General features: G+C 47.4%; 1 protein-coding gene across 2 annotated transcripts; it reads right to left on the reverse strand.

The window, feature by feature from the left end:
- Window positions 1-172: 172 nt before the first annotated feature.
- On the reverse strand, window positions 173-10008 carry cd44b (CD44 molecule (Indian blood group) b). Of its 2 annotated transcripts, none has more exons than XM_029154459.3 (8): window positions 9644-10008; window positions 4045-4210; window positions 3827-3969; window positions 3655-3708; window positions 2852-3193; window positions 2254-2328; window positions 2066-2144; window positions 173-1977 (listed from the first exon to the last, which is right to left on the reverse strand). In XM_029154459.3, exons 1-8 carry the CDS (start codon window positions 9717-9719, stop codon window positions 1767-1769), a joined length of 1146 nt encoding a protein of 381 aa, XP_029010292.1. In that variant the 5' UTR covers window positions 9720-10008; the 3' UTR covers window positions 173-1766. The 2 variants fall into 2 exon arrangements, with proteins under 2 accessions (XP_029010292.1, XP_029010291.1); XM_029154458.3 differs by having other exon boundaries at window positions 2852-3196; window positions 9644-10006.
- Between the last annotated feature and the right edge of the window lie 4673 nt (window positions 10009-14681).

Consider the following 14681-nt stretch of genomic DNA (forward strand, 5'->3'; position numbering starts at 1 on the left):
AAGGAGTTTTTACCACAGTTTTTGCCTGCTTGTTTTAATGCAACACCACACAACCTGCTGCGACGCAAACATATCCTCCGCGTCTGCAAAACCCATTAAATGTTGCAGGGTGAAGCCTCTAGCCCGCAATACATCACATCCAGTTACAAATGACAAATACAAAATGACTTGCTCTTATTTAAATGAAAGTATTTTTAATTCAAACGATTGTGAAACTGTTGCTCTGCAGTAAATACAGCAAAGTATAAACCAGATGAATAGGCTGAGTCCTGGCTGAGTGTATAATACACACACAAGGGTGGCAGATCAGCCTTTGTTTCCGACGGTAACATGCTCCTGCATCACGGCCCCAGCGCCATGGTAACCCCACTTCCTCCGCCGGCATCCAGCTCATCTCCCCTCGTGCGCAGCAATCACCACATCCTACACGTTTCTCTTTCTGTACACATTTATTTTCTCCAAGACTTTACAAAGACTTTTTTCAGCGACATCTTTTGTTAAATCGTCATAAAACCTGCCTACGCGACTACTGTATATCTGCTACGGCTCCTGGAACAAGTCAAAAACAAGGAAAGGTTCGTTCGCAGTCGTTAAATATAATTCTGCTTTAAACTGGAAAATCAATGAAAATTAGCTGTCGCCACTAGAGACGGTGTGAAGAGTGTGGATATGACACGACGCACGACGCATGACACTCGATAGAAGAAGTAGAAAAACTGCAGCATTTTACACGTTTGAATGCACAGAGTGACTGGTTCACTGAAGGCCTGGGCGAGTTCCACTCATGACACAGACCACTAGTTCACATTGCTATGTGTTTACAGCACATGGGCCCCGATTAGCATATTAAGGATTTAGTCCAACAGCTAAAGCTAACAACCCCCCCCCCCAAAAAAAATCTGCTATAAATACAATCCAATTCTTTTGTGCATGAATGTTCTTCTGTTTATCCTCAAGATAATAACAGACAAAGCTTTGCTCCATCACATTCCTAACTCGCTCTGGTATAAGAGGCTTCAGTGGTGCATGTGATGCCATTTTAGATGCTGTACATCAGGTTGATTCACACACAACAGCTTACCTCAAAGGTACTGCTTCTATTCAAATAGCTCTTAAAAATGACACATTCCATGATCTTAAAGGGTTCAAACCCTCGTTGCTACCGACTAACGAAAACAAAGCATGGCAGCTATTGCTAAGGCATTTCCAAAAATGAAGACTTTATATACAGAGGCCAAGAAAAAGGGAATCAAAGCTGCATAAATTACGGTAAAGTAGTGACATCCCCCGTTTTACTGAAAATGGGTAAACCAGCGTCTGGTCCCCGGGCGACGTCCGAAATATACACCAGGTTACAAAAGCAAACATATAATACACGGAAAACACCAAGTTGTGTTGTTGCTTCTTTCAGTATCTTTCCTTTTTTTTTTTGTCTGCAACATCCAGAACAAAAGAGCTCGTGATTGTTCTCATCAATGAGTTATAACTTATTGTAGGCGGAAAGGGACCTGTAGGTTGTGATTGCCCAATTATTATAAAAAGAGAACAATATTTAACCAGTACGCTCACACCATCCACCCCCCCCCCCACCCCGCTAGCATCATACAGACAACCTCACTGAGACAAAGTACACACACACACACACACACACACACACACACACATGCAGCATTGTGCATACAGTATGTCTCCACCCAGTCCCACTGAGAGGAAACACCCCCCACTCTCCTGCCTATTCACCCCCCCCCCCCTCCGCCTCTCCTCCCTCACGCCTGCTGCTCCTTGTCCGGCGACTCCCCCAGCGTGATGACGGTGAACTCCTCCGTGTTGCCGTTCTCCTGGATCTTCTCCTTGTTCATGAGGGTCACCATCTCCTGCTCCCTCTCCTGGGCGTGCGAGCTGGACGCCGCCGCCGCGCCGTTGCCTTCGCCGCTCTCCTTGGAGGTGATCATCAGCGTCTGCCGTTTGCCGAACAAGCTGGGGAAGCACACGCGTGCACTCTTATTTAAACACGGGCCGGGACAACGATAACAGAGAGGATGCTGCCATCCAACGGCACTCCTACCTTTTCCTTTTGACGACTAATGCACATACGAGGATAATGCAAGCGACCGCTAGTATCGTTAGAAGTATCACCACCCAATCTGAAAGGAGAGGGAGCAGGTCATGATTCCACATCATTTGCTTATTTGGAGTCAGTCAGAAAAGTGTGTAATCATAAAAAAAAGCAGACATGATCGGAAGGTCGCTCACTTGTTGAGGATTCGTTGTTTTCTTTCTCCTGCTCAGTGCCGACAATCAGTCCCTTGCCTTTGCGTTCATGTGGAGCTGTATTAAATAATAAAAAGTATATTATATTAGTAGATGCTTCATATACAGTTATAGAACTGTAACATTCAAATACACTGTATGTGAGAATGACGAGGGAATATATATATATATATATATATATATATAGAATATATGTTTAAATTCACAATAACAGCTTAATTCATGAACTGAACTCATTTCATTTTTAGCTGTTTGTTCATTCAGATCCAGACCAGAACCTGGACCCGACACAAGGGGGCGTCATGTGTGTAAAACTGTTGCACATGACGTCAGTGCTGCTTTTTAAGAACCTCTTTAAGACTGAGAGAATTTTACTACTGTTTTATTTTTATTCTTGTATTATTGTAGTTTTGACGGTTACACTGCTACTTATACACAGTAGTCGAGGAAATATGTAGAACGTTCAATGTAATGTAGTTCAGGCTATTGCTCTTGGATGTGAGACTGAGCTGCAGTCAGACTTGTGCTGCTGAGTTCAAGCGCTGGTGTCGCTCCTCGTCTTTGCGTGTGCTTTTCTTACACTGCGTTGAGACACTTCCTCCAGAAGCCTCACTTGTGTCAGGCTGCTGCTTGGTGTCACTGGTGGCTGGTACTTTGGGCTGCTCTTCGTCAGGGGATTTGTCCTCCGTCTGCATCCCAGAACCAGCATCGGGGCTGAGTGTGTAGACTTCGCGGGTCGTGGACTCTCCTACGGTGGTGTCCTCCTCTGCTAGGCCTGCGGTGGGCTCCTCTGTGTCCACTGAACTGGCATTGGTGGGAACGGCTAGGAGATGGGTGTCTGTCGTGTTCTGATGAGCGTCTAACGTGGAGTCTGTGCCCAAACCACCGCCAGGCTGTTCTGTTGTAGTGGTCTGACCTTGAGCTGCTATATGAATGGAGACCTGTTACGCATAGCTTGCTACAGTACCTTCTATCATCCTTATGCAGTATAGTATGATGTGTAATAAAGTCAGACAGTGCAGTCAGAATGAAACATTGTGCTGTGATATGTCTTCCTATGTCTATTAATAAACAGGACAAAATGAGTCATATCCTGTTTGATGCATCCGATGTTTATCTCCAGATCACTCTTTATAACATTTACTGAACTACACACATGAAGGACAGTTAACAAATACTAAATGTACTAGTAAATTAGCTAAACACTATTTCTCAAGGGAATTTAGCTCTAAGTGGAGATGTTGGTGTTGACTTTAGCGATGACATCATTTAGTCCAGGAGGTTCTGTGTTTCTTGTGCGTGACTTACGCTTGTTTCCTATCAAACTTAGATCAATAAAGCGTTGACATCATCTAAGATGAGCGATGTGTTTGCTGCACTGACCTGCTCCCTGTAATTCTAGGTTGAATGCCTTGGAACAGTCCTCCCCTGGACCAGCTGGAACATGGGTTAAAAGAGAAATAGATGTAAATAACAGCAGGTTTATGCAGATGAAATTAAATGGCACCAAGTGTACATGCTTGACACACCGACTATTTCCTGGGACGATACTCACCATTTTTATCATAGCAGTATGCATCATATTGATTCTTAAGGTTTGGTGGCAGATAAGTTAAAAACCCAGTCATGTTCTGGGCACAGTTTTGATGGGGTTTGTGTCTGAGGATGGCATAGCTCATATTGCTGATCCAGCCGTTCCTGAGTGGACACAGACGTCATTCATTTAAAACCAATTTGACCTTCAAATGCAAACAAAAAGGCTCGTGGTCTCACCTGCAGGTCTCCATGCTATGGTTAAAGGCCTCCTCAACTTTCTCTGGACTTGCCATGGTGCTGTTTAGCTGCTCACACAGCTGCTTGGCCTTCTCGAAGTTGAGGCTGTGCCGCGTCTCCCCCTCGACCAGAAAGACCCCGGCATAACTGCAGCTGCGGGAATTCACTGTGAGGAAGCACAAGAATAAAGTCCTCAATTCAGGGCATATGAAGCATAAGTCACAGGAGGAAATGAGTGGTTAGTTCCATCAGCTTCACAAGTCAGGCAGCTTAAGCGGACTTTGGCCATTCACCTTTTTTCATTCATAGGCAAAAGGAAACATTTTACGGTGAGGTGGTGTAGTGATTACCACTGCTGCCTCAAAGCAAGGAGGTTTGATGGCTTTCATTTCAGGGTCGCCCAGGTGCCACAAAATGTTTTCTCTGGTTTCCTCTCACAGTTCAAAGACATGAAGTCAGCTAGATTCTAAGTTGCCTGTAGGTGTGAGAGTGCATGGTTGTGTATTCACTGTTATACACTGGCAACCTCTTCAACGTGAACCCTGCCTGGGACAGGATCCAGTATCCATGACCCTTGGTAGGTCAGCCACCAGTGAAGCCCCTCATCCATTTACCAGTGCTAACAATGAGACATACAGTAGGTTTGGAAGCAGAAAGTTTCAAATCTGAGCATTTCTTGCAATAATGGACTTATATTTGTAGAAGTCTGTGAATTAAAAACCATCCCAGGTCACATTGTGTTGTTGTGAATCTAATGAGAGGGTCATAATGTACAGTAGATACTTTGGGCATGATATAAATATAATTATTATATTTAAATCCCTTATAAATCTGGGATACTTAACACGTCTGTTGACTTCTGTACACAGTTCCACATTTTGCTCTGTCTTAATTCTTATGTCTGAATCATTAACATACAGGAGCATACGAAGCATTAAAATGTGTATGGTCAAAAAGGCATCACTGATCGTTTGATCTGGTCATTTCATGCGCTGCAGTTTTGAGTTTCGCAACAGGACGTAAAAGAAAGAAGAGTATTTTTTTCATTTCTCTCCACAGTGATCTTTGCATTAGTACGTTTCCCTCCCACACAGAAGATAAGTGGAAAAGTCTCAGTGGAAACCAACGCTGCGTCTTTTGCTGCAAAAGTCTGAAAGTGTTTCACTAACATCAGATATTCCGATCAGGAAGTCGATAGATCACGAAATATTTCAGTGCTGAATCGCATTATGCAATATTTCATGAGGCAGCAACAGAGACGCACGCTGCTTGTGGGTTTCATATCCACATGCAGCCACAGATGCCGCACGCGTTACGCTGGGCGCGTTTCTGACACCGGCGTTCTCCATATTTAGAGGAAACCCCCTGCTGAAAGTTTGTTTGAATGAGTTGCCATGGTGACAGATGCAACAGGCGTGAGTCACTGAGCAGCAACATCGCACTTGCACACGAAGGCGTCAGATCAAGTGACATGCACCATATCTGCCGCTAAGCTGCAGCGCTTCCTGTTGTGAAATCTGAACAACGGCTCGATGAAGACAGAGGCTGCAAACACACATCAAATAAAAGAACTACACCCTAACTTTAATAACCGAAGCTTTCAGGTGCAAACAGGCGCTACTGCACCAGCACACGATGCAGTTAAAGCCAGAAGCAGTGGTTCGTGTATTTACTGTATCACAGTCTGTCTACTCTCACATGCTGCAGCAATAACACATATATTGTTCATTAAATGTGGAAGTTTAACAATGGAGTAGCATGGAATTATGGGATGGGAAGAAAGAAAACAAGATTTAGCTACATGGAAAGTGTTGTGTGTGTGCTGTATGCTGAAGTGTGCCAGTACTCACATCCTGGCTTCAGATAAGCAGAACAGCCCAAATATTAATAGTATTAATATTGTGGTTTTGTTGATCAGAGAAGGCGAGGTTGATTAAAAAGTCCCCCCACCTCTCCCCGGGTTGTTATGAGTAAACAGGGTAGCAGGAAGCTGAGCTTTCTGTCGTCAGGCAAGAAAGTTTCAGTTCTTTGCATCCTTTTCTCTCTCTCCCCCACACACACACACACACACACACACACACACACCCCGTGTCAACACATGCTGCCACATGGCACCGAGTCCCATAAAGTAGAGGCTTGAAAAACACGCCAGCAGGCCTGGCCCTGCAAACCTGCGCAGAGCAACCAAAGGCAGCACAGCTCGCTATCAGTGAGCTGAAAGGAGGCGCTGGGATGAATCTGAGGGCTGCTCATTAGTATGCACAGGCAGCGCCCGTGCTTGGCTTTATACTGTCCAGTCCCGCTACGCCAACTCTATGACTGCCCCACAGGCTCCTTTGTCGCCTAATGAAGCTGAAACCAAGGAGACTGCATCTGCAAAGAACCTGAGAGGAACGGACGGTGAATGCATGGACTTGGCAGAAAAGCTCCAGCCGCTCCAAAAGTAATAGAGCGGCCAGAGCTCCGCTCTCGCTTCGATTCTCTCTTGTTTTCTCTCATTACTCTCTGTTTGTCCGTTCTATGCCAGCAATAAAGTTCAAATTCCCTCCTCTGCATGCAGGTGCACACACACACACACGCACGCACGCACGCACGCACGCACACACACGCACACACACACACACACACACACACACACACACACCCTGACCCCAACCATCACACCTAAAGGCAGACGTCTAACCTTTGCTCTAATCTGAACCAAAACTTAATTCTAACCTCAAAATCACATCTTAACCCTCAAACAGGCCGTTAAAGAAGTGAGGACCTGCCAAAATGTCCTCGCTTTAAAAGGAAACTACGGTTCGGTTTTTGGTTCTCACTTCGATGCAAATGAGAACCACACACACACACACACACACACACACACACACACACCTACCATGATGTTAACCACACTGCCCTGTTTAGGACTCCTTATCTGCATGTTTCTATTTCCTCTCCTCGTCCTCAGACACACCTAAACAAACGTCCCCAACCGCCATCGGCGCGTCAACGTTCTCGCCCACGTGCCTTCGGCCACGGCGCATCGCCAGCCTCGGGGAAAAGGCCGCCGTCCCATCGCTCCCACAGTGCTCCAGTGTCCGGCGCCGTCACGCTGGGCACGAGTTGCTCTGTCAGCAGTCGTGTCTTGGACTCCACTGGTCACAACAACAGGCCCAGCGGGCCGGTGGGACCGGTGAAACGCGAGATGCTGCAGATATGTTTGCACACACACACAGCACGCACCTGCCTAAAGGTCACAAGAAGGACTCGCACCGTTCATCTTATCTCTAGGGTGCCATTTCCTTTCTCACCTCTTGTTTCCCTCCACCTCCACCCATCGCTGCAAACACACTTCTAAAATGACCCGTTATTCTTTTAAGCACAACAGGGAAATGAGTGGTTTGAATCGAAATACTCAATTTGATGTGAGATAAGCAAACTTGAACATTTAGATTGACATAGAGTGAAATTAGAGGAAATTACACAGGAAGCCTTCGTTGCAAGCAGAATCTCTTACTTAATCATTAACAACATGTTTGTAACGTCTATGCTGTTTTTGGATGAGATTCAAGTGGAAGTAGGTTCAGATCCTACTAGAACCTCTGGCCGAGGGACTAACACCGGGTCTTGAAAACCCACAAGCAACTTGCACTATAGGTGTAAGAGCACGCAGAGCGATAAACAGAAGCTGGCGCAGTGGCAGAGGGGGCAAACACGTGTGGGACCACAACAGATGGCAGGATGTGGTGCCCGGGGCCCAAACAGGCACAGGTCCTCTTTGTCCGGACCCAGTGTCCGTCCACGGGGCCCATGACCCCCCCCCCACTGAAACATGACACAGTCACTCGCATCTGGAGCCAACGAGGGGAAATTTGGTTACACTTACAGGAAGACCAGCATTGAAACTGGTCCCTGTTGGGTCTGAGACGAGAACAATATAGCACAACCGAGAGCCAACCAGTTTTTACTTGGAGCTCGCCTGAGATTCAATCAGAGACCAACCAACTCCAACGAACTTCCCCAAAGCACAACGTTTATTGATGCTTGTACACGCCTTCATCACATCATTGGTGAACTTGTTAACATGCGGAAACACACAATTAGACATAGCAATACTCCCCCAAACCCTCCTGTGGTTTTGAACACCTATGCCTGAATAGGAGCACAAAGCAAATGTGAGAAAGCTGTTCTTCGTACATGACAATACTTGTATAAGACCTTGAGCACGTGGTTAGAAGTCTGTGCACCTGTCAATGTGGTTATAAGGCACAGCAAATGCAAACCATAAATGATAAGTGTAAAATAGGGTTAAATGATACATAAATGATATAAATATAAATGATTAAATGATTATATGTGTTATATGTAAAAGATAATGAATAAACAACAAAGATAAATGAGATTAATAATAGATGAAAATATATTTTCTCCAACAGTCCCCATTCATGACTGTGGAGGAAATTATTTAGGAAGCACTGGGAATAAACAGATTACTACTGCTGAAAATCCTATTTGCTATTAGAAGCAGATCAAATTGGCGGACTTGCCTCCTGAGAATGACTCTTTAAGGTCTGAATGATCAGCAGGAATATTAAATTCATCGCAGTGGTGCCGGCGTGAATGAGAACGTCTGGCAACAACGCGAGGCGTCCGTGTTTTGATCCAATCGGGCTCAGAGGCGCCCTACATGGACACGGGGACGGCACCTCGATAACGAATCGTCCCCGCGGACGTGGAGGTCCGTCCCGGCCACAAGTCACTGCTCCCACTGATGTAATGGGAGACGCAGCTGCCGGTTCAAAGCCGGCGTCCGGCCCCAGCGCGAGTGGTTCCGTCTGGGTCGCGCTCAGACGCCGGCCACGAGCTGCTTCATGTGGTACAGAAGAGTCCTCGAGGAGGAAACTCAGGATGAAGCACCCCCCCCCCCCCCCCCTCCTTCATCCCACACACAACCTCTCTAGGTAGCCTCTTATTTGCCTTTAAGTGCCGGTCAGACGTGAAGCCTGGTGCTGACTGCTGCGGGGAGGGGAGGGGAGGGGGTGGGGGGTCTTCAGCCACAGACCTGTTTGATTCACATTCAACTTCAGCCCCTGAGGCGCGCCGCTCGGAGCCACGGGTTCGGTCAAAAGCCCAAAAGCCAAACGACGGGTAGGACATGTGAGTGAGGGACAAAGAGAGAAAAAGAGGAAGATGTATGATGAGGGGGGGGGGGCGAGTGCTGAACATCCTTTGTGTCACAGAATGAAACATTGAGCGTGGCAGCACAAAAGAAAAGGAAAAGAGAAGGGAATGAAGAAGCTCTGTTTCACCAGTGATTCTAAGAGAAAAGCAGCGCCGCTCAGGAAGCCGTGCTGATGATGTGGAAGCGCGACTCCTCCGCGCGTGAACGCGTACGAGACAGAGAGTGAGCGCGAGCGTCTGCCTCCTTTGTGTCTGCGAGGGCTCTGCCAGACAGTGAGTGTCTGTGCTGTAGTGGCACGCGCTCACACGCCGGCATCCACTCATTCGTCCAACGAGCGGCGGCGGCGGCGCGGCTTCCTCTCTCATCAACGCTCACTCACAATCTCAGCGAGGCGACAATCACGACAATAAACGCTGGGAATAATAAAGTCACCTTTGAGCGGCTGCGAGGCGGAGGAGGCCAGTAATCCAAAGGTGACCCCCAGGAGGAGCATCCACGGGCGGCACATCTGGGCGTCTGGAGCGAAGGTGTGCGGCAGCGTCCCTGGCGTCGCTCTGCCACGAGTGGCGGCTCCGGTGTGTGCGTGCGTGCGTGCGTGCGTGCGTGCGTGCGCGTGCGGCGGTAGAAGCGAGCGGTCGACTGTGACTTTGCCTGGAACTTTTTCCTCTTGCTTTTCCTCGCCTGCCCGGGGAGACACAGCGGCGAGCGAGCGAGCGAGCGAGCGAGTGAGCGCGCGCACTCGCAGGAGGGGAAGAGTGCTTCACGCCAGCGCACACACCCTTCAGCCGCTCCCACAGTTGCCCCACCTCCCCTCCCCTCCCCACCCGCCCCACCTCGCACAACCTCGCTCTTCCTGCCTCCACAGTGAGTGATGAATAAGAAGAAGGTGATCTCTCTCTGCGTCTGGATTCTTTTTCCTTTTTTGTCTCCTTCTCCACCCCCCACCCCTTGTCTTACACCCCCCCCCCCCCTGGCCCTTTATCTCTTTTTATGTTTCTGACAGGAACGCTCTCTGAGAGCCCATCTGGTCTTTTGTTTGCCCTCACTCCATTTCCAATTCATCTCATTTCCCTGCCTCTGCTGCCTTGGCCTCTGTCTTTTCCCGCTGCATGATCCTGAGCCGCCACTTCACTCGCCTCTTTTTCACACGTATTGAACGCCATGTTTTCGTCTAATGAACGAATGACGGGCGTCAGAGTGTTACTTAACAGAAGCTCCGTTTGAGAGGCTCAGGGTCCTTTACTTCACCAAATAGCAGATGGTGTCATCTCAGGTTACCGGAGTCGCCACAGCAACAGTTTATCAGTGTGTGATTTTTTTTCCATGTGATTGCACAATATGTGAAATAAACAGCTGGTCCAACAGAGCACCACGGCGTCTTTGTCACTTCCTCAGCAACTGCCAAAGAATAACAAAAGTATAATGACTCAGATTGGTCAGTACCTTTGTAGTCATGGGAACTGTAGTCAAATGGGCTGACACCACTGGTGCGCTGCAGCAGACTGGATGATTAAAGAACTGTGTTCCTCATCACCATTGTAACCTAAAAATATAATATGATGCCTGATTCTTTGTGTTTGGGTATGAGACCTCGCCGACCGGTCTCACCAACACTGACCCGCCGTGCAGCTTATCTATCGTAAACATTCAGAGCTCAGATTCTGGGGGTTATTTTCAGCTCCGCTTTAAATACCACATTAATGAACAGTCTCATTTTTCATTCCGTGCTAAAACCACCATCCGCATAGTTCAAGTGCAGGATGGGCTCCGTCGACCTAAACACGGCTCATTTGAGGCAGACAGGTAGATTTTTATTCTCTAGGTGTTTTTCTGGATGAATTGGGAGGGAGCTATTAAGACAGTTACACTTCCAAAGTAGACAGCGAACACTGACGTCATGCCAACGCACAAGAAAGAGCAGCATCGTCTACCGTACGAAGACGCGTTGCATCAGCTAAACGATGGCCGTAAATCAAAAAAGGAGGAAAGGGCCCGAGCGGAACTGAAACTACACTGAAGACACTGAGAACAATGCAATCCCTGTGGAGCGGGGGGGGTTCCAGTCTCTCTACTTCCTCCTCAGCTGACCTTTAGCTTATAGACAATGGGTCAAGTGACTATGAAGAGTAGACACTTCAATGATCTTGGGTGCAGGCAGTGTTTTATGGCTTCTGCGTCCAACCTGGAGATCAAATTCTAGTTCTAGTCATTTAAACACTTTCCTTTATTGTCATGACTGAGTTCCTACACGCACCTGCATCACCCACATATAAGGAACACAGATCATCACAATTATTCACTCTGCTTTGCCCCACACTTCCTGTTTTACTTGTTGCCATGGTGACGTGTGTTTATGCTTCTTTATTTGCAGCAACGGTGAAGAAACACACATTTACAACATCTCTACAGGAAAGATACAGACCAAAGAAACCGTGTGAGGTTGTTTTTAGCTCGGTTTGCGTTTTTTGTTGTAAACCACAATGAACTTTTGCACTTTGTGCTAATGTGGTACATGATTGCATTCAATATTATTATAACTTAATTAGTATTCTATATGAAGACAAAACCGAATAGAGAGTAACAGAAACAAATGATTATTCATCTGAGGTCCCTTCGTCTCAGAACAATATCTGCCCCAGATTCTCTCTCCGGAGAAGCATTAAGTGAAGACATGATCCACTTTTTAGACGAATAATTGGGTCAATGTGTGACATTAGCTGTGACTGATTAGCGCCGTTTCATACACCTGCAAGTCAGACTGATTACAAGCACTGAGACTTTCACCCATTCAGCACAACCCAGTGGATGTAACCCTCACTCTCCGTCAGTCCATCCAAGCAAAACGAGGTGGTTCACTGCTGTGAGGATGTACAGGCTGAAGTGGACCTGAGGGATGAGGCTCGTTTGACACCTGCCCGAACGCTGAATGTAAAAATGAAGTACGAAACGAGTCTCCATGAATATTATGTGGCTGCATTTGCCATGTGACGTTGAGGCAGAGGAAAGAAAAAAAAACACTGGCAGCGTCGCACAGTGACTAAACCCCAAATTAAACATCAGACTGCTGAGTCAGCTAATACTCATCCACTAGTTAGAAAAAAATAATAATTTCCATGACGGTTACTCAGCGAGGACACACACACACTCTCACCAGACGTCGCTGTGGTCGGGAATCCTTGCGGTGAAGGCAGCACTTTAGCATTCCTGCTAAGTAACGTGCCTTTTTCCCCTCCAACCAGTACAGTCACTGGAATGTAAGTGGAGTAGATTACAAGATGTCCATATACGTACCGAGGAACGAGAACAAATCCACCACGGACTCTGTAAACACGCACTCTGTAAATATGCACAGATGTGGTGCAACAACGAGGGGAAATAGTTTCACTCAATAAACTGTCAGCTAGTGATGGATGTGGGCTATGTGTTTATGCTTTTTAAATCTGGTGAACAGGGATCTATCAGTGTCACTGTGTGCGTCGAGGGCCCCAGGGAGGCGGGAGCAGTCGTCACGAGCGTGTCCTCATTGTGCGTCTCTGCCCTGCAGAGGAACACGGCCCGAACCCGTGGTGTCTCCGTCTCTCAATGAGCGTGACTGGGCTGCTTCAAAAGGCCGGGCTTTGTGCAGCAACAACACAGCGAGGGCCCGGCTTGTGTTGGGGCGCTGGGACGGCGGCGTGGGTGTGTTTGGACAGCGAGTGTCACAAATCGCTGCGCAGTCAGCTGGAATGTCCTTTGTGGCCCCGTCGGCGCGTCGCTGGCGGCGAGTCTCGCAGGTGAAACTTCCGGCGGATCCGGGCCGGCCTCAACGGTCCCGCTGTCGGACCCCTCGGCACAGGAAGTCCTCAAGTCAGTTACAAATCTTGAAAGCACCCAGGAGTCAGTTAGAAAGAGGGAAGTGGAAGTACGGGTGGTTATTTCACACTATGCGCTCGGAAAGCCTAGTATCAGTCCACTTACTGTAAAATATGAGCAGAACAGAGAAGTGCTTTTAGGAAGAGAGAACGAGGCAGACCAGAGGAAATCCTGTCAACAATGGCAGAACAAACTCTCCTCCCCAGCACCGTTAATCATTCCCACAGGGAAATGTGTCACCGTGTGAGACCAGACGAGGGTTTACGTGGTTTATTATCAGGTACTTATTAAGTGGGCAAATGATTCATCACTGCCCATTTATATCCTTCAAACACTACCTTCCTAGCAAAGAAAAACATGTATTTAATTTAAATTGAAGGTTTTAAGGCTTTTTATGCCAATTCCATGCTCGCACCAGCTCAGGAGGCCCGGCGGACTGGATGATGTAACCGAGGCTCCTCGCGCATGGGATTCTACCCTTCAGACCACTTCCTTCAGACCACTTCTCCTGCTTGAGCCCGATACATCATTCACACAACACGTCTGAAGGACATCCAAATATCGGCACAACAGAAAAGCACGCTTGCCCACTTTGGTTCCCATAGCAACTGCCCGTTTCGCTCAGCACCACGCTGCTTGTCCATGAGTCTGACCTACATGGCTGCCTGAGAGCCCGCGCTATCTTCAAGACCCCGCATGCACTCCATCAAAGCCTCAGCGGGGACAAATCTGATTCCTTCTGTCTGGTGACGTTCTTATCCAGCTGTTACCCGGAGCACGATCGCCGGGCAGAGACTGGCAGCCAGCCGTCCGAGGAGCAAATGTCAGGACTGTGACACAAAAGCCAAAGAAATGTCACATTCTGCTTTTGCTGCACTCATTTTCCATGCCGCCATGTACACGGGCCATTGTTCAGCGGCCTTTGCTCAAGCAGTGGCAGGAAGGTACGATCAAGGAAGCTCATCTACAATACAGGACTCCACCGAACAAGCCCACACGACAACAATAAGGATATTGTATCAACAGCCAGAATAGTGTACTTCATTATGAATATGAGGTCTGAAGGATACGCATACCAACAGGACAAGGAGGCTTTGTCCCAGCATAAATACAGTATGTCATTAGGCCTGGAGGCATGAAAGTGCACCAACACCAGAGACCGGGCAATATTTTTAAGAACACACGCATGTGACCATCACGCGCTCTGGGTATTTAGGAGTTTCCACTTCTGTGGTGTAGTTTCAATTCACGCCAGAGTGAGAATAGTGACATGTCCCATTAACACTAAAACACTACACACTGATTACTTTTCATTTAAATCCTCCTGCAGCCACTGGGGACAAACCCCTGAGGTCTGTGTGCCTGCAAATACCTAAACTACCTACTGTTCTTAGAAAATTGGGCATGATGTGGAAGCTAGAACCCGCACACATCTGACCACTAAACTAAATGTGCTTGTTCCTCCCGAAAATACTTTTACGTATAAAAGGCCTCCAGTAAAGGCTTAATAATAATAATAAAAAAAGCTCTTTCACAATAATTAAAAAAGACCCAATACCAGATTCAGCTAATTCAGCAGATAAGAGATACACTGTAACCTCTATCCAACTTTTGCAGG

The sequence above is a fragment of the Betta splendens genome, chromosome 6 (genome assembly GCF_900634795.4).
Source record: "Betta splendens chromosome 6, fBetSpl5.4, whole genome shotgun sequence".
Lineage (NCBI taxonomy): Eukaryota > Metazoa > Chordata > Actinopteri > Anabantiformes > Osphronemidae > Betta > Betta splendens.